This window comes from Solanum pennellii, chromosome 5, assembly GCF_001406875.1.
Source record: "Solanum pennellii chromosome 5, SPENNV200".
NCBI lineage: Eukaryota > Viridiplantae > Streptophyta > Magnoliopsida > Solanales > Solanaceae > Solanum > Solanum pennellii.
In genome coordinates this window covers 25,619,470-25,640,766 of record NC_028641.1, presented here as the reverse complement: position 1 = coordinate 25,640,766, position 21,297 = coordinate 25,619,470, and the positions used below count along the sequence as shown (strand labels likewise).

General features: G+C 34.6%; 1 protein-coding gene across 2 annotated transcripts in view; it reads right to left on the bottom strand.

The window, feature by feature from the left end:
* The window catches only part of LOC107020310 (THO complex subunit 2), a 59,336-nt gene extending 46,727 nt beyond the window's left edge, over positions 1-12,609 (bottom strand). Inside the window, exons 1-3 of one of the 2 annotated variants that reach the window (XM_015220611.2) lie at positions 12,225-12,609; positions 11,484-11,609; positions 6,189-6,230 (exon numbers count right to left, since the gene is read on the bottom strand). In XM_015220611.2, coding sequence (XP_015076097.1) covers positions 6,189-6,230; positions 11,484-11,609; positions 12,225-12,359 — 303 coding nt within the window. In that variant the 5' untranslated portion in view covers positions 12,360-12,609. The remainder of the gene's footprint in view (positions 1-6,188; positions 6,231-11,483; positions 11,610-12,224) is intronic. The other variant, XM_015220610.2, reaches the window with a different exon arrangement.
* Between the last annotated feature and the right edge of the window lie 8,688 nt (positions 12,610-21,297).

Here is a 21,297-nt window from a genome sequence, read left to right as displayed (position 1 = left end):
CCCCCCCCCCCCCCCCCCGATCACCGCAAGGCTAATAGTTGAAAACAGTAAGCTCCATTTCTGAAATTTGCAACCTTGGGTAAACATTTGTGATCACGCATCTGAAGTATGGCAAAACTGTGAGCTGAAATTCTGATATTTGAGATTACCAGAGAGACATTCTATCACCTGTCTGAAGATTGACCAAGACAATCGGCACCACTTACCAAATCGTGATTGTCAAAACCTATAACGTGATCGCACATTGTGTTCAAAAATGAATTTCGGGAAGTCAAATTAGGAAATTCGGCCAATGCTTTTAAGAGGGGTATAAATAACAGATATATGAATTTGTAGGTGAACGGTTCTTCAGCTGAGAAGCCAAAAGGTGTAGATGTCCTACATTCTCTATGGAAAATCGATCTTTGGAAAGTACTTGCCACACCCATGTTTGCACCAAAGCAAGTAATTTATCCATACAACATTATCGGTCTTATTGTTGTTTTATTGTATTTACTTTCCAATTTGGTGGGCAACTTCAATCACTTAACACCCTGGTAGCAATTCTCCATTTCAACAATCCGGTTTTAATCATATGAGTAACATGACATCTCCATTCCATTTATTATTCCGTTCTCTTCGAGCAATGAGACTACATATCGAATTTTTGCACTTTGGCACCGCAACCCCATCTAATCTCATCTTTGATTAAACCTACAATGCATGCATGCATTCTTAATTCTACTTATCCTAAAATCACTACTCTCTAAGATGCTTCTCCATCATTAAGCTTTTGGTTGACACTTCGTTAGTTCATACTATACCATCAGCATACCATACATAAAAAATTATGTTCTGGCCAATTTTTCCTTCGAGACAAACGGAGAAACATTTGTTCTTGACCTAAAAGGCAAAAACCTCCTCCTGCAGCCATGCTCCAACACAACAACTTCCCCCTTCCAACTGCACAGCCTCTTACAGATATAAAGTACCACACCACCAGAACTTGTCCAAACATCCTGAACTAAACAAGTGTAGAAAACTAATGAAATGTTTGAGATGAAGTTAGTATATCCAACTTTTAAAGTGGGACCTTTAAGATATTCGGTGTTAGAATATATACATTTCTGATCTATTTCATTGTTCTCCTTCTTACATACTATGTTAACTTTCTTTCTTTTACTACAATGGAACCCGCAGCCGGTATGCTTTGGGTGTGTACAGGGTAAACCCTCTCCATTTCATATTTTGCCTTGATCACCTCTCTCCATAGCATATGCTCTCCTGTCAAAACTTTCAATGCCATCTCAACAACAGGCTTTTGTTTTGTTTTTTCATGTTCCTGATCCCAGTCCCCACTCTTCCTTATTTTTTGTGACCTCTTCCCACTTGACTAGATGGAACTTCTTTTTATCTTCATTTCCCTACCAAAAGAAGTTTCTTCTCAAAGCATCTATCCTCTGCGTGACCTTGTATGGTGCTGGGAACACAGACACCATATAAGCAGGTATTGCATCTAGCACAATATTAACCATGGTTAATCTACCTCCCCTAGATAGATATTGGCTCTTCCAGTTGGTTAGCTTATTTTCACATTTTTCTATCACTCCATTCCAGATCCCTATTGATTTTCTCTTTCCCCCCAATGGCATACCTAGGTATATGGTTGGTAGCTCCCTTACTCTACCACCCAAGACCCCTGCCAAACTATCCACCTAAGCCACTGGGATAAATGAAACTCTTCCCCTAGTTGATGTGTAATCCAGAGACTGCTTCAAAGATGATGAATACTACTCTTAGGATCAACATTGCTTTATCACTGCCTCGCAAAATATAAGAGTTTTTCATCTGCATATTGCTGATGGGTGATTTCAAAAGATGTCCACCTTGAAGCCCCTTACCCAACCCTTCACCTTTGCTGTGTGGATTAGTTTACTCAATCCTTCTATGGCTAAGATGAAAAAAAAGGGTGGAAGGGGGTCACCTTGTCCGGTCCCCTCTGGGACGAAAAGAAGCCACTAGGAGTTCTATTAACTAAATAGAAAACTTGACTATGCTAATGCAAAATTTCACTCATCTGATCCATTTGGCTCCAAAGCCCATCATTTGCATCATCAGTAGTAAGAAGTTCCAGTTTAAGTGGTCATAGGCCTTCTATATATCAAGCTTGCATTGAATTCCAGCGCACTTGCTTCTATCTCTAGACTCGACACATTCATTTGATTTCAGTATTATTGTCCTAAGGGATAAGTATTATCTTGGTGAATACAAAGAGAAGAGGTTGTATTTTCTAGCAACAGAGGTATGTCTCCTCCCCTACTTTCATATACGAGATGTTCTCGACATTTTAGTTGTATTCTATATGTAGGAGTCATGGGCAGTGATAGGAACCCATGAGTCTAAGTTTCACTTGTCGTGATTAATGTATTTAGTGAGGAGAGAGTATGTAAAAAGTTGTAATAGTTGTTGGTTGATGGGTTGGCCTCGTAGAAGGCAAGTAAGTACATTGATGATTAGTGATATGAAAGACTGAGTATGAAGGACGTCGATAATTTGAAAGTCTCGCGAGCTTGAAGCGCACCTTATGTTTGTCAATATGTCTCATATACATTGAAAGTAGTTTATAGTAGCCTTGTTAACTTATTATTGTTACTTAAAGAAACAAAAGGAAAAAAGCCAGAGGTTGAGCCATTGATCAAAACAGAGAACTTCACTATGGTCATACAAAACCTCATCCATTTTATCAAGGTGTTGCTAAACCCCATCCTCCTGAGTGTGCTCCACAACTATTCTTGTTCAAGTGGTCATAGGCTTTCTCTATGTCTAACTTGCAAATATTCCTGGGACTTTGGATATGGTTCTCACATGTACGCATTCATTAGCCACCAGAATGGCATCCATAATTTGTCTGCCCTTTATGAAGGCCATTTGTTGATCATCTACTAACTTTGGCATAACCCTCTTGAGTCTTTCTGTTAGGATCTTTGAGATGATTTTGTAGAAGCTCCCAATTCGGCTAATTGGCCTGAAATCTTTCAATTCAGATGCTTTCACTTTCTTAGGAATCAGGGCTATAAAAGTGGCATCAAAACTTTTCTCAAAATAGTCGTGATCATGGAAAATCTGGATGGCAGCTACCACTTCCTCCTTAATCACTTCCTAACAATGTACGTAAAAGGCCATTGAGAAACCATCAGCGCCTGGTAGAATCTAATTATTCCATCTTTGATACCAATTAGTTCAGTAACATTAGCTCCATTTATGATCAATTTGTCAATGTTGTTGTACCTCTTGTGACAATTAGCAATCCTATGGAAGTATTTTGAGTTCCTGTCCCCTACATTTAGCCAAAGGGCCCTAGATCTTTGCCTTTAAGCCACTTCCTCCCTCTTGACAATTTCCTCCAACTCCACTGTCAATACTGCTCTCAAGTAAGGCTCGTCTTCAGATAAGTTCTCTGATCTTGAATCAAATCTAGATCAGCTAGTTGGTTGAGAGTTGGTTGAGAGTGCACTGTTTCTGCATACCAAGATTGCCATGAAGTGTTTTGCTCCATTCTTTCAGCTTGACTTTCAATAGTTTCAACCAATATAGTCTGGTCTTCCCACGTAAGTTACAAAATTCCACCAATCTTTAATTCTTCCATTGAAGTCTTGAGTTTGTAGCCACCGGTTCTCAAACTTGAAATAAGATGTTTGTTTCTCCCAGTTGCCACATTCCAACAACAATGGATTGTGGTCAGATGTAACTCTAGGTAAGATTGATTGATTAATCTTCCTAGCCATTTCTCAGAATTCAAAAATATGTCTAGTCTTGCTGCAATATCTTGTCTATCCCCTTTCCTCCATGTGAAACTACCACCTTTCAGTGGTAGATCTTGTAGTTCCATATCCTCTATAAAATCTGAGAAATCTTCGATCACTTTATTCAATCTCTTGCAGTTTTTCTTTTCTCATGGATACCTAATTACATTGAAATCCCCAGCCACCACCCAAGGTCCACTAAACAAACTCCTTACTGCCCCCAAATCTCCCCATACTTCTTCTCTCTCGTCTCTACTATTTGGAGCATAGACACTAGATAGATGCCATTCAAAAACCTGTGTTTTCCCTATGAACTTACATGTGATACAGTAAGCCCCTACTTCACAAACTTCACCCTCCCAGATACTGCCATCCCATAAGATAATGATGCCCCCTCTTGTTCCACGTGCCTCTAATTGTGCATATATGACCCTCCTGTTTGCCCAAATCTCTTTTATCACCCCTCTTATATCTCCATTGATTTTTTATTCTTGAAAACAATACACGTCTACCCTCCAATTGTTCATCATGTTTTTGATCAGTAGCCTCTTCCTTGGATCATTGAGGCCCCTTACACTATGTTAACTTTCATTTAAAACATCTAAGAAACAACCCCACCCCCCTCCCCACTTCTTGTACCATAGCTCACAAAGTTACTAGCTGGCTCTAGATTCTTGAGTTCTCTTGGGATCTTTTCTGTTGGAGTTGTAGGAACTATGGCTCCAGCCATCTTCTCAATTGCTTCCCTCTTGCCATCAATTTTCATGAATAGATTCAGTAACACATCATTTCCTGTTTGTGTTTTTGTGGTTGTTCTTTCCTCTGTTTGGATGATGACATAACATCGTCGTTTCACTTATATCTGCAAGAAATTCGAAATTCTCATCTCTGTCTCCATGGAATAGATGAACTAGATCACCTTCCCTGTCCGGTGCCACTAAATTCCTGTAATTTGCCTGTATTTCATCAAGCAAAGGCTCTGAGGTCCAATCTGAAATATTGGCCTGCTTTTCATTTAAGTTACAAGCTTGTTGGGCCAGTGGTTCCAAGCCCAACTCTTTTACTTTCAGCTGCTTAATATCGCGTGCCCTATTAATAGATCCAAAATCTTTTGTTCTTCCCACGTGAAAGTTCCTGTCACCAGCTGGCAGAGGCGTGGATTTCGAAGTTTCACCCTTCTACAATAACCATTGGTTTGAAGACTGAATCCTCCTATCTCCTTCGATATCGCAGGCACTCTCTTCAGTGAAAAACCTTGTTGGTGTTTCATCCCATACTTGTATGATATAGTCGATACCTTCAAAAGCTATATTCACCTCCTTCGGAATGGAATTTCCATTGGCTTTGACGAGTATTCTTGCCCACTTTAGGTGATTGCGAAGATTTGTTTCCTCTTCTGTCTTCACCCAGCCACCGCAGAAGTCCCCCACTGCTTTAAATACATTCTGAGACCACAAACGTAAAGGGAGGCCCACTAATCTGATCCACGACTGCCTTATGGCCACCATAGATTGAATTGCACCAACCGTCGGCGACCACCATTGCAGCCGAATTCTTTGATTTTTCCACAACCAACTTCCTCTAAGAACATGCTCAGCCTCATATATGGACATAAACTCGAAGAGGAAGCAGTTGTTTCTCATCTCATAAACGTTAAACTCAAGGACAAATCATATTTCTTAAAAAAGTGAAATATGTTTTCGAAATACTATGGTCAAAACACATGGTGAAATTTCATCCAAATTTACACCCAAATTATATTTGCCAAAAATATTTGGAAATCTATGGCCAAACGCTAGATAAGAGTACCAGCTGCAACATAGTGGTCATTGAATCATAAAAGACAACCAATCACATCCACCGTTAAGATCCAAACCCAAAACATGTTTCTCCCAAGCCAACAAGTGCAAAACACAACTACACCAAAATTAAAGAATGGGTCCTTAGCCGGGCAGCACACAAAAATTAGTGTGCTTCTCTTTATTTTCCACATCTTAAAACTTGACCTACTTTGATAGCTTGGAGATGTACTTCTATTTATTTTTCTCCATCCACCGTTAAGATCCAAACCCAATCTAGCACCATGCTTCTCCCAAACCAGCAAGTGCAAAACTCAACTTGTCAAAAATTAAAGAATAGATCCACAGCAAAGTAGCACACAAGAACTGATGTACTTCTCTTTATTTTTTTTCCAAAATTAAAGAATGGGTCCATAGCAAGGTAGCACACAAAAAGTGTTGTACTTCTCTTTATTTTCTCCATCCTAAGACTCTTCAATAGCTTAGAAAAAAATATTCAATAGAAGTGTTCGAAATAATAGCTTCAAATGCTGGACTACCCAAGCAAAAAAAAAAAACAAAGAGACACGAGTAAGGCACACAAAAGAATAAAGGAGATCAGGCTAACCAGCTTGTTAACACGTTGACGATTTTCTCCCGGCAATGACAGCTGCAAAGCAAAAACATTTTCTATGTATCAGTATGATGAATGTCCTAAAAGAATTCTCATAATGACATTGCATAAATTAGTGAGTGCATTGGCGGGGAATAAGTGTTAGCTTCTTGCTATTTTTTGCCAAAAACTATGAACTGAATCTTCTCTTTATTTAGAAAAGAATATCCATTAAATTTTCTCTTATTTAATATGTGAAATCAAAGAAGTTATAAGCCCATATCAAAGAAGGTCTCGCTAAGGTTGCATTTAGCTCTAAAATCTGGAATGAATTTGGAATAATTGCTTACCTTGGGAAATAATACAAGTCTTAGCAAATAATTTTGGAATAATTGGATTTATAAAAGGAAAATCCAGAAAGTATTGTAATTGTCAAAAATAATAATAGCATTGCAACTGAGAAGAAGCCTACTTTGGTAGTGGACTCCTTCAGTTTGGGACAGATTGGGACTTGATTTCACAACCATACTTTGTTTATAAACCACACTGAATTGTATTCAAAAACTATCTTGTTTGATTTCTGAACCAAATCGTCCCTAAGATTCTTTTAATAATTAAATGGATAGAGGTCATCTCTATCAGAAAGTCATATTTGCAAAAGAATATTCCAAAGAGAACCGTCACATGAATTACAACAAAGCACGCCTCCTTCAAACTTTTAGCCTGAGCGAAGTTCCAGTACTCTGTTAACATTTGCAAGGTTTTAGAGAAAGGGACAGGAAAAAACAAAAAGCTGAAAAGTTCCACTGTTCTGTTAACATTTGCAAGGTTTTAGAGAAAGAGAGGAAAAAGAATAAGCTGACTTTCAAGAAAAAAGATCTTGATAAGATCAATCAACTTATTAATGATGGGAAGACTCCGTTGAGATCTACATATTAATCATATTATGTTGCTTTCCCACACCACTTTTCTGGAGAATTAGTTGCTTGAGCCTCCTATGAGCACATAATCACATAAGTCCTCCAAGGAATTCAAAATGCATGGTCATCCCCTACCTTCTGAATGTGAAATATAATTATCTTATATCATGCTAGCCTTATCTGATTTACCAAATACTAGAGTTTATCATTTTGTCAACTGTATTCATTGTTTATTCTGTAATTCCACTACTAAGCCTTCTCTAACGAAAACTATTATTGCCTCGGTCCCATTTTATGTGGCACCCTTTGACTTGGCACGGTCTTTAAGAAAAAAATAAAAACTTTTGAAAGTTGTGGTCTAAAACAACCCTTAGATATTTGTGTGATTGTAAGACATTTCATTAAGGGTAGAAGGAAAATTTTAAAGTTAAATTGTTTCAAATTACAATAAGGTGACATTCTTTTGGGATGGACTACAAAGGATAAGGTGCCACATAAAATGGGATGGAAGGAGTAATTGATTTCCACGCAGACTTCAATATCCATCTCACATGTAAATAATAAGATGTATGTTGAAAACCTTCTGTAGAAACAAACCTAGAAGTAACGAACATTTCAAATGAAGAAATTTAAGAAAAAGTTACCACATGAAGTATAACAATGATACGGGTGACCACTAGCTCTTTACACAAGTACATCAGATGATAGCCTAAAAGCAATATTTCAGAGAAAATGTTGTAGTAGATTATATTATAATGAATACATACATATAAGTACTTTCAAGAAAACATTGCATGTTACTCATTAAAATCTTTTTCAAGGAACCTAATGCAAGTGAGATTTTTTAATAATTTTCCTTTAATGTCTATGCGGTTCAATTGTCCAAAAAACTAGTGCATTCACAATACAAAAACTACTAATGTTACACAACCTAAAATGAGGCAATCTATGTAATATGAAAAATCTAATGAAGTCCTCGTCATTAAATCAAACAATTCAAGAAGTTTGTGCTACTACATAAGAAAATGATTTAACCAGCACAACTTTGCCAGCCATAGATATTGCTCCTCATGTGGAAAAAGTTGCAACTAATTCTATGGTTATATTAGAGCAAATATAGGGGATGAAGTCATGAAACCAGAATCAACTAATTGTGTAGGGAATCAACTAGCACCTAAGGGTGAAGCCTAATGGCAAATTCACAGTAAACAGTTCTTACAAGAAAGGCATACACAACTTGGGGTTAGAGGCTACCATCATCACTGGAAGAGTATTTTGGAGAGGACTGATCCCCACCAAAATGAAATGCTTCACTTGGTTAGTCATCAAAAGAATGCTTAATCAAGAAGTGCTGCAGAAGAAAGGAAAGCAACTAGTCCCTAGGTGTTTCCTGTGTAATTTGACTGGGGAAACAAACAAACACCTGTTATTACATTTCAAATTCAATACACAGATCTGGGAGCTGTTTCTCAACATCACATGTAGCTGGACTATTCCAGAACACACCTCTGATCTTTTTAAATGTTGGATCAGAAGGGGGGGAAGGGTAGCAAGACTCAAAAGAAGTGGTAGAAGCTAATACCATAATGCAAATGGTGGTCAGTGCGGAAGGGAAGAAGTTGGAGATGTTTTGAAGATAGATCTAATTCCATTCACTAAGTAAAATGGAATTGTTTGGTATCTTTAAGTTTTGGTGTAAACACTTTGTATAGAAGAAGTAGATCAAATTATAGAAATAATAGGGAGCTTGTAATTTTGGTTAGGGCTGTAATTTTTTGAAGGTGGCCAGCAAGTCCTTAATGCTGAAGATTACAACTTTACCAATGTTCAAAGAAAAATAAAAAAAATATATTATATAAAAACACAAATAATTAAGGCAAATAATTAAAGTTGTGAATGTTATTTTAAATGTTGTTAAGATTATGTTAATATACATGAATGTAAAGGTGGTATACACATGAGAGTTTAAGAAGGGTACTTTTGTTATTTTATATACCTTCATCACAGGATAAGTTATTTTGGGATTACAATTCCATCTCCCAGGAGGGATAACTTATCCCAGTACTAATTGTTAATCCTGGGATAAGTCATCCCAACCTTTGCAACCAAACAATAGATTAAAGGGCACTCAAAAATTATCCTGGGATGAACCCCTCTTATCCATCACACCAAAAGACCTCTAAGTATTTTATATGCAAATGTTGAGGTGAAGATATGGACCACATCTCTACAATTAGCAACTCACTTGTGACGGGATGAGATGATTCTGAGTACAATGGTCATGCACAATAGAGGAACTTATTCATTAGGCATAGCATAAGATGTAGCCCCGCTAGCACCCATATGGATCTTTTGGAAGGAGAAAATTAGAATAGGCTTCGAAGGTACAGAGAACAACTATCGACAGTGGAGGAACAGCCTCAGTTCTAATTACTTTTGGAGTGTAGTGACCTTATGGTATAGTTATAGCATATTGGGTGTCATTTGTAGAGATTCACACTATGTTGTAGATTCTCTACTTTCTAGTATACACCTATGGGAGATTTCTCCACCATTAATAAAATCATTTATCTTATCAAAGCTTGTACTCAAAACTATCAGTTTTAGCATTTTTTATCCATATCAGCATAAATAAGAGGATGTGATACACTCAATATAAGGGATGAGGAAATCAGTTCAAAAAAAAAACTACATAAATATATAAACAATTCATCACTAAGATGGTGCTTCGTATTTACATCAAAAAGCAAAATCGAAAATGCATGTGTGGTTAACTATTCAGGGAGCCTATAATGATTTACAAGCTCAAATTAACACCAAAAGGAAGGAAATATGTGCAACAGCATTTGACCAGCCGACCGAGTTATCAAACCCAAAAAGATCTACAAAATCAAGCATGCACAATAGCAATCTAAATTCAATGATTTGGAACTAACTCAAACCAGAGAAATTCAGATCTTACGAATCTGATTGTTCTGGACTTCGCAACAGATTGGTTGTTTCTAATGTCCTATACACCGGCTTCTATTAGGCCTATGGTCCCAAAGGGAAACTTAGTGCTCCTATATGTCCCTAGAGAGCTTATCTAGCTACTTGACTGTTGCAATTACAATTCCACTCACCTGCATCCTATTGTAACTCACACATATGTCCTGATAACGACCAAAGAAAACCTGAAAAACTACTCTTATTTTCCACCTGTACCTAGTGCCACTAATGCTAGTGATAACAACATATAGTCAAGTTTGACCTACTGAAATGAGCTTTTTACAAGTCGATACTTGACTAAATATACTCATCCATTCATCAAATTAAGCTAATGCTAAGAAATAGAATTCATAGAACTCCAACAAAGAAATTGATGTTTCAGGTTGCAGGTTTATAAGCCAAAATCAAGTGGTGTTTGTTTGATGTCCAGAGCAGCAAGTGAATGTAGCATACAAAGATACCCTTGTATTTTCACATATTAAGAGACAATGTGGACTGGACAAGGATGGAATTTGTTCTTAAAGAGGAACCTTCAGGATGGGAGATTGACAAAGTGGCAGAATTTCAAAATTCAGTAGGCTCTTTCAGCAACCTCACTGAAAAGGAGGACTTATTAGTTTGGCAGAATGATGCCAAAATCCAATTCTCAGTAAATTCAGTCTATAAGGAACTCAACAAGAATGCTGGACAGGAGATGGAATGGCCATGGAAGATCATCTGGAAACCAAAAGTACCCTACAGAGTAAACTGCTTCATGTGGCTATTAACAAAAGAAGCAGGTTTGACTCATGAAATCTAAAGAAAAGAGGCTCTCAGTTGGCTTCGAGATGTACTTTATGTGGAGAACATGCTGAGACAATTAACCATCTTTTTTGCATTGTACATAGACATAACAATTATGGAGAATGTTCATCTGCCTAAAGGGGATAAGATGGGTGAAACCAGGGAGCATTAAAGGAATCCTGAGCAGCTGGAATAGAGATGGCAATGCTTCTGACAAGGAGAAGAGATGGAAACTTGTCCCGGCATGTATTTGGTGGACAATCTGGAAAAAGAGAAACAGCTGGAGTTCTGAAAATTGGCAGAATAGCTTACAGAAGATCAAGATGGACTGCTTAGCTCTTTTCTATTTTTTGTGTGAACAAGATATGTTAACTAGGACAGACGATATCTTTGATGTGCTAGTTATAGGTAGCAGTTTAGATTAAGACTAGTTTAGACTAAACTTTTTTATTCTGTAACTTGTAAAACTTTTGAAGGGGAACTACACTTTTGTTGTAGTATACCTGTGGATATATAGACTAAAGTTACCAGTTTCAAAAAAAAAAAAGTAAACAAATATGGACAATAATTTCAGGATTAATAGTTGACAATAAGAAGAAAAGGGAATAGGAAAACTCACATCCTGAGCTAATTGGGTAACAATATCGGCCAAACTCGACCCTAGCTCCTCCTGAGATGCATAGTCCACAAACTCCACACACTCTAATGCCAATTTACATTTCTGAAACGGCAACTCACCTCGAACCTTGAACACCCAAAACAACCCAAAACAATCAATTCACAGACCTCAAAGCAACAAACCAATGAAACACTAACAAAAATATCCTTTCAGGGATTTTTAGTTCTTTTACATGATCTAATCAGTATGTTGCTTTAAATTCAATAAATTTACAAACAGAAACAAGTGTTTTGCGGCAAATAACCAATTAACCACACCCAAAAGGATCAATAATTTATCAATTAGCTATTTATCGACTTTCCAAATAATCAAACATGTCAAAAAAAATCACCTTTCAGCAACTAACCAAGTATTTCAATAAATTGAATAAAGTTTTCAATCAATTATGTAATAATGCATTTTTAAATTTATCAAACTTGTCAAAAATCACTTTTTTGCAGATAAACCAACTATTAGTTCAACAAATTGATTAAATTAGTAGTGAATTATCTATTAATCGGTTTTCTACATAATCAGACTTCTTTACAAAGATCACTATCTTAGCAAATAACAAACTAATATTTCAACAACGTGAATGGATTTAACTCAATTATATAATAATGGAAGTTCCAAATAATCCTAAGTATCTAAAACGGAACACAAATAGTTAAAATTGAATATATAAATAAATAAAATGAATACCATAACCCAGCAGAGCTCATAAAGAAAGCGAAGAGTGGGAAGTGGTTGAGCGAATTTGAAGCTAGTGTTTCCATTTTTCAACTCTTTGATGGAGTGCTCTGTAAAGTACAAATACTCCAAAGGTGAAAGAGACATTTTTGTTGTCGAAGATGACAAACCCTACAACCTAGGGTTTTGGCACTTGCTTTTTAAGAATTAAGATAGAGAAACACCAAATCCTAATTTCGAAGATTTTCCATGGCGATATCAACTTCTTCTATTTTTAGGGTTTCGGAGCTTCAAGGAAAATAAATGTCCCTCTGCGACAAATTTCTGATCCTTCTTTTTTCTGGGTTTCTTTTTCTTATTTTTTTTATAAGAAAAGAATTATTTACTCGAGAAAATTGAATGAAAGGCGTCGAACGGTCGAAGGGATGGTTTTGTTGGTGACACTGACAAATAAAGGGTCAAATTAACATTTTTCAAAATTTTCTAATCTTATATAAAATATTAAAAAGAAATTACATTTTTCAACTACTTTAGTTATAATTAAGATCTTATTTATTTTTATTAAGATTAAGAATTTGAACCTAAATATACATTTGGATATTAAGAATCGCATTACGATTAAGATATTAGAATCTGAATGCAAAAACTGAATTTTAAGGTGTAGTTCAAGGTCTAAACACCGAATTATTAAGATTGTTTGTTTTCAATATCGAGTATGTGCATAATTTATTTATTTATAAAATTATAAATTAAACATTATATCAATAAAATTTATAATCCAAGCACAAGATAATTTTTCCAAAAAGTTGTTTCAAGAATAAGATTATAACCAATCGCAAAAAAAAATGATTTATTTGTTTTCTCAAACAATTTTTTTCTCAAGAAACAATGATAAATTATTTCAAAGAAATTTTGGCAATAAACGAATTGTGACAAAATTATTTTTTCATAAATATCAATTCATCCAAGAATATTTTATATATTAACAATATTAGATAAATACTTGTATAAGATTATGAAAACTTACTTATTCAAAAGAAAAATGGTATTCGATTGGAAAAGGAAAGGAAGAAATTTGAAATTTGCTCAAAAGATAAGCAAGGAAGAATAGAATTTATTTATGAAAAAACATTTATTATTTTAATGGAGTCTGAAAAATGTTAAGACTTTATTATAGATCTGATCTATTCAGACTCATTAAGACCCATTAAGAGATTTTTTTAAAAAGAAACAAATAAACTTAATGAGCTGAATATGAATGATTAAAATTCAAATAAAAAAGCAAACACATTTAATGGACTGAATCTGAATGATTAAGATTAAGGCCTCTATTAAGTGCAAACAAATGAGGCCTAAATTTTCTTCTTCTTCTTTTCAACATGCTTATCTTCTAATTTTTTAGAAAATTCGACCCTCAACAAATATTATTATTCTCTTCCTCCTCATCTTCGCTGTCACTTTCTCTTTCTAAACTAAAGGTCGTGTTCGACTTAAAACGGATAAGTCGTTTTCTTAAGAAAATTCGACCCTCAACAAATACTCTCATTCTCTTCCTCCTGATCTCCAGCTGTCACTTTCTCTTTCTGAACTGAAGTTCGTGTTTGACTTAAAACGGATAAGTCATTTTCTTAAGATATTACTACTTTCGAACAACACACTCTTGATATTAAGTTCTTTTCTTGGGTTAATAAACAAGAAATCGTTCTATATATGTGAAAATTAAATAATGGCGTAATGATATCGATTATTTCTTATTTTTGAAAGAAAATCCACAAACCCAAAATAAACCCTAACTTTTCAAGAAATATATATGCATTGTTGTAATTCAGTGAAAAGTCATATTTTGTTGCTTTTATTCTTCTTGTTATGACCATTTTGTTCATATGATTGTAGAAATATAGTCTTGTTTAGTTGTCCAACATATATTTTATTTGTTGAAAAAATGTGTCATATGTTGCAACATATTGGTGATATGTTGATATATATTCCAACATAGTTTTTATATGTTTGAACATGTCACCTATGTGTTAGAGCAATAAAATGGTCATCTTTAGTAACATGTTACTCATATATTAAAACAGAAGATTCATGTGTGTCAACAAAAGGTACATTTGTGGCAATAAATGTCCATCTCTGTCAAAATAAGTATAAATTGATACCCATTTTTATTTTATAATCAGTTGTAAATTCTCAGTATTTTTTATTTATCTTATAGATAAAGTGTCACGAGAAAGTTCACCAGCGGCTCAATCTTTTGCTAGTGTTGCATCCTTCTCGCAATAGATAAACGATGGCCTCTACAAGTATCATACAAAAAAAAAAGTGAAGTCATTTCAGCTATTATTAGTATTTCTTGATGTCCATTAAATAATTATATATAATGTTTACACAATTATAGAAGAAACAACAATGATAACTACTTAGTCAATGGGTGGAAATTTGGATTCGAACAACTTGATTTTGTAGTTGCATTTTCAAAGAAGGACTGATTTACGAAATGTCCCAACCCAATAAGTGTTGGATTGATGAGGTAAATTCATCTCACTGTTTTAATTAACACATACTCATACATACAAATAAGTGATATAGAAATAGATTGTTGATGCATCTATGTGGATGTCATTGCGGAAGAAGTCGAAGCAACAAAGACATTCTAAATATCGATGTGCCATCACTAATTATTTTTTGTCATAACATAAATCGACAATGTCAATCTTGTTCCTAAAAAATAGGATAAAATTGTTGACATTATCAAAGGGTTTAGTATACCTGTTGAACTGTCTTGGCACCTACAAATGAGGTTTATGTCCTGTAAATTGTAATGGGGAGTTTCACTGGGTCCTGATTGTCGTTGTATTGAAGAAATGGTGCATAAAGGTGTATGATTTGATGTCCACATATAGGACGAACAGAAAATTGTTCACCAAGATTCAAAAGTTATCTATAATATTGTCAAAGTACCTTGAATCCAACTAAATTTTCTAAGCAAAAAGACCAAACTAACCAGTTAGTTGTTGAATCTTTCCAAGGCAAATCTTACTCAAACATATTATTGGTATTGCCCAACAAGCAAGCAATAGTTTGTACATATCACATTATTTTGTTGTCTTGTTACTGTTGAAATGTAATATTATTAGTTTATTATATTTTCTAATTGATAATATACCATGCAGAGACTAGACTTCTTGTCCAGCATACGCTGAGTTTTTGAGTGATGGACTAAAAGTACCATCTTATGGAATTATTTCTCAATCCCTTCGCATGAGATATGTTTCATTCTTATGGAATGATGAAATTTTAAAGGCTCGGGATGGCTATGTTAGTAATTAACAATGAAGATCCACATAGTTCTAGACCTAAAAAAGCAAAGTTCATATTTCCAGATGAAAATGTTATGATTACCGCCATTGATTAAATTTAGGTTTGATGGTTATGTATACCATTTGGAATTACCTTTTTATTGATAAATTGTAAAAAAAACAATTGGTGAAGTGTTTTTTGTTGATATATTGATGATTATTATATTGTTTAATTTGAACAATGTCAATTATGTAGGAAATGAGAAAATGTGGTATTCGTGGTAATATATATAGCCTTTATAGTAAAAAAAATCACATACTTATCTGCATGTACCCCAACAGAAAGGTGATATATGGCAATATAGATAGCCTATGTTGTAAAAAAAATTCACATGATTATTTGCATATGCCCCAATAGAAAGGAGATATGTGGCAACATATGTCACTTTGAATTTTCCATAAAATGGAACATTAAATTGTCAAAAAAAAATTAAAAAAATTATAAAGGTTGAAAACAATTGTCTTATTGGCTCTCTCCTCTATAAAAGGTCATTTCATATTTTCAATTTAATTTACTTATTTACTAATTTTCGTTTTGTATTTCCTTCTTTCCTCCCATCTCTATCTCTTGTTTCTCAATTATTCTTCACAGATCCAATTGTTATTTCAATATTTTCTACAATATAAGTGTAATATGCTGCAATTTCTCTTTCTCTACAATAGTGTCAATGCGCCGTCGTTGCCTTCATTCATAATTTATGGTCGATATCTTCTCATGTAAAACTTAATAAGGGTTATTGCAGTCATGAACATGAACAATAATCATTTTGTGACTTTTGATATCCTCCTGTACGAGGTCGTATGAATGTTCATGACTGCAACATGATGGCTTATGAACATGACAAGTTTGACATTCATACACCTGTGTTCGAGTTACTGTCAAACTTGTTGAGGTAAAATGGAAGAATGAAGCACGTGCCAGAAAAGTTCCTCAATGGGTCATACTCGCTTGGATTTACTAAGTTCTTTTTATAACTGGCACACCAATTCAACCTCCCAACATCAAGTTGTGTGGCATAGTTTCGAGGGTGCAATGGGTTTGGACTGTTGGGATGGTATCTGCAGCTAGGAGCATTGACAATGTGTTTGTAATTAATGACAATGTTTTATTTTATTTGTTGCAACATATGATGTTATGTTATGTTAAGAAAAAGTACACAAAAGTGTACATCTGTTGAAACAAAAGTGTGCAACTATGTTTATGTATTTTATCTGTTGCAACATATGTTGTTACGTTATGTTAAGAACAAGCACAAAATTTGTGCATTTGTTGAAACAAAAGTGCAAAACTATGTTTATTTATTTCGACAACTATGATAATTTTAATGAATACACATAACAACATGAGATTTTTTCATCCTTCGCAGTTCTTGATAATACTAAAAATAAGATACTACAACAATCAATATGAAACTTAGCTTCCAATTGTTATAACATTTGCTCTTCTTCTACTCCTTCATCACCCATTACTTTTTGAATTATGACTTTCATCATCAAATTTAAACTCCTTAGTTCTCTTCGCAAATTTCATAATAACGAATTTGGATCGTATATCTACATCTTCACAATCCATCCATCTAAAGAAGTTGCATCCATTCTCCTAAAATACACCACAGAGTAATTTAAATTAAACAAAAATCAAAATAAAGACAAACAATAAATCTCCAGACCAAGATGTAAAAAACATATAATAGTGTGGACATGATCAAAACCATCGACCTGAATTGTCCTCCTACCATGAATTTTGCAGTGAAAGTAAGCTTTTATGTTTGCAACAAATTTTCACACTCAACATGAGATTATACTCATAATCACAAATTCGATTCAATATTGCATTTGATCAAAACTGAAAAGAAAAACTAGCTAGCTCATTCATGAGATCTCTAGTATTGAGATATATTTATAGAAATTCATTCTTACCCAACGACTATATTGTAAAATTGATGATTTCATTGATTTGGTTGTACATGACAGATGAATTTCCAAATAATAGTAGGCGTTGATACGAACCTTGCTTTCAACTCTCCAAATGCTTTCAAACAAGCATCATCAAATTCAAACTTACACTCGTTTTTGAGTACTTTGCACAATGGGTATGCAATTTCAAAGAAATATTTGATAAACCTCCGATAAAAACCTGCATGCCCAAGAAATCTTCTAGCACCTTTAACAAAGATAGGTGGTAGAAACTGTTCTATTACCTCAACTTCTGCTCTATCAACCTCAATACCCTTCTCAGGAATGTGATGACCCAAAACTACACCTTCTTTCACCAAGAAGTGACACTTTTCCCAATTGAGCACAAGATTTCACTCTTCACATTGTTTCATTACCTCATCCAGATGCATTAGAAAAACAACAAACGAGTCAGCTACCATAGATAAATCATCCATTAATACCTCAATCGTGTCCTTCACTATATCTGAAGATATCAACATAGTCGTTGGAGTATTATACAACCCAAATGACATCATTTTGAAGGCGAAGGTCCCATATAAACAAGTGAAGGTGGTTTTCTCTTGATCTTCTGGAGTTATGAAGATTTAATTATAGCTTGAATACCCATCTGGAAAGCTATACCAACCCTTACCGGCAAGACAATCTAGCATTTGGTCCATGAACGACGTTGGGAAGTGATCATTATCTGTCTAGGCATTTTGCTTACGGTAGTCCATGCTTACCCTTCATCCAATCATTGGCCTCATTAGTATAAGCTCATTTCTCGCATTAAGTACAATAGTAATCCTACCTTTCTTAGGTACACACTAAACAAAACAGACCCAACTACTATCTGCAATGGGGTATATGACAACCATTTGATGATTTCTTTTTTCACTACCTCTTGAATAGATGGATTAAGTCTCTTTTGGTGCTCAATACTTGGCTTGCTATCCGGCATGAGTTGTTTTTTATGAAATCAAATACCAAGAGGAATCCCAATAATGTTTGCAATAGTGCATCTAATAGACCGCTTGAACCTCTTCAATAAAGAAACTAATGCATCTACTTCTTCCTAACTCAAATCTGCAACAATGATTACCGCTAAAGTGTCATCTTTCCTCAAGAATACATACCACAAATGAGATGGTAGATCCTTGAGCTCCAATTTTGAAGGCTCTTCCTCAAACAATTTGTTACAACTCGAGCCTACACCCCGGACATAATACGTCATACAAGACTGTGAAGAGCCTCATGCATTCATAACATAAGAAATAAGAAAATGGTACTAAATTTAAAACTCTTTTCCATATAATCGAATTCTTTATTTAGAAACAACAAAAGTCAAACTTTGTCTCACATGGCCATGTAATACAACTTGAATCAAAGATAGGGTCACAACCCTTAAACATAGTTTGAAACGTAAAATGACATAAAAGACACTACTAGAGACTCTCATATGTCCTCGAATCTTGAGGACTCACCATAAGCTTAGAGAATAGTCAATCCAAGCTTTATGCCAAAGAAATCACGTTAAGATTCGGAACCTACACTTTGTTAAAATGTTGAAGATAGCCATGCAAAAATATGCCAAAAGGGACATTTTCGTTGAAAATCATGCATTTAACAAGTTTGAGATTCAACATGCACTTTTAGTATAAACACATAAGACATAAGCACATTCATCATGTAAGTCATTATAACACATTAGAACCATTTCTTAGGTAACCTTAAGTTATACTTGTGCAATGAATGAATGACATCCCAAAATACCATTCATACTAAGTGCCACTTGTAGGTCACCATAACATACTTACCAAACTTCATTCTCATCTTTAGTTAATACTCATAGATAAGGAACATACTCAATTAATAAGTCATGACAAAGAAAGCAACTCATAATAACAATTCAAGTTATAACATTTCATTTTTACATTAAGCCTTTAAGTCAACATTCTCATTAGCATCATATGAGCACATTCATTTCATTAGAGATTATGACATTAAAGAATACACCATGACTACTCTCAAAGCCTACTTGTGCAATGCATGGATAAAGTCTCATACCTCCACCCACACTAAGAAGTGCATTCTTGAGAAGCCGTAGTTCATTAAAATTCATTGTTGGGGTAAGCCTTAACTAACATAGACCATGTGAGAAAATCATGCAATCCCGGTGTTACCCACACCAAATAAGGGACTTCTACTTGCCTAAGGTAGGACCATTACCATTCATCTTAGGTGTATCCACTAGCTAAAATCCTATGCGGGCACATAATTATGGGATAATGAGATTGTTACTAGATACACCACCTAAACTCATGGATGAGCATCCATCTCAAGAGATTGTTACTAGATACCCTGCCTCAACTCACGGATGAGCATCCATCTCAATCCATATCCACTCGGTGCTTAGCATTATTCACCACGAAGTCCTTAACATTGATTACATTAGTTCATTAAAATGGGATATAAAGATTGTTATTAGATACTCTGCCTCAACTAATGGATGAGAACCCATCTTAATTTCAATATTCATTCATTAGATAGATCATAGATTCAAAGGTGAGAATAGCCTTTCAACTTAGAATTCCTATATTGTGAGAAAAACCTTTCATAACATGCCATTATCATTCATTAGTGTACAATTGAGAATAGCCTTTGAACCACCACATCATATTCAAAACATAACCGTAGAAACTTCATTCATGAGTGTGTATAGTGAATAGCTTTTCAACATAACACCCTTACACCATAATCATCATCATTTTATTCTAAAGTATTCATAAGCATGTACATAAACATCAATGTCATACATAATTCTCAATAATTTGCCCCCCAAAGACCATGAATAATAATTCACTAACACCTAGAATTACTACAATTAAACATGAATAATAACATAATTAAGTTAATTAAACTACTACAAGAACAATTCCATGATATTCATCTTACTATAATTCACTCATATCACATAGTCATAAATTAGGGTTATGAGAAATTCATGAATTCATGAGTGATTTTATCTTAAAACCATCATAAAACATAAATTTAATCATAAAATATAATAATAAAACAACTGAAACGTTTTGAGAAAGAATTCATGACTTAGAATGAAACCCTAGGTTTTGGAGAATTTGCTTCTTTTAAAATTGAAAGTTTGAGGGCTTCATGGGTGAAATAGTTTCATGAATCAAGACTACCATACCTTATAAGAATAAATCCTAGAAAAATCGTGACAGAAATATCCATTCTTCAAGCTCTAACTTGACATTCTTAAATGAGTTTTTGGGAGAAAACTTTGGGGGTAAAAGTGGTTATGATTTGGGTAGTTGAGATTTATGAAGTGTAAGGGTTGATTTTCATGACCAGGGAGCACCCCCTAGAAGTAACATGGCGTACTTGACCTCTCGGAGGTCTTATACAAGCCCATAGTCATCATTCATTTCATTATCATAGATAAATTTTGCGGAAAATTTAAAACTTTCATAGCACATCATATGCTAGATTCATTATTTCATATATATATATATATATAATATAAGTCGTAATACATAGTTAGACTTTAAGTCACTTTTTCCATGTTAGACTCAACATTTATAGAATAGAATAGGGACACGACCCTTATCAAAATACAATAATAACTAAACTATTACATAATTTTAAATAAGAACTTTGACATAGACAATCCTTAAATCTTAAGGACTCCTTCTTCTTGAGATCGAGAAACATCTATCAAGCCCTTCACTTTAGAGACATCGTTTAAGCACCCATAACCTATACTTTGT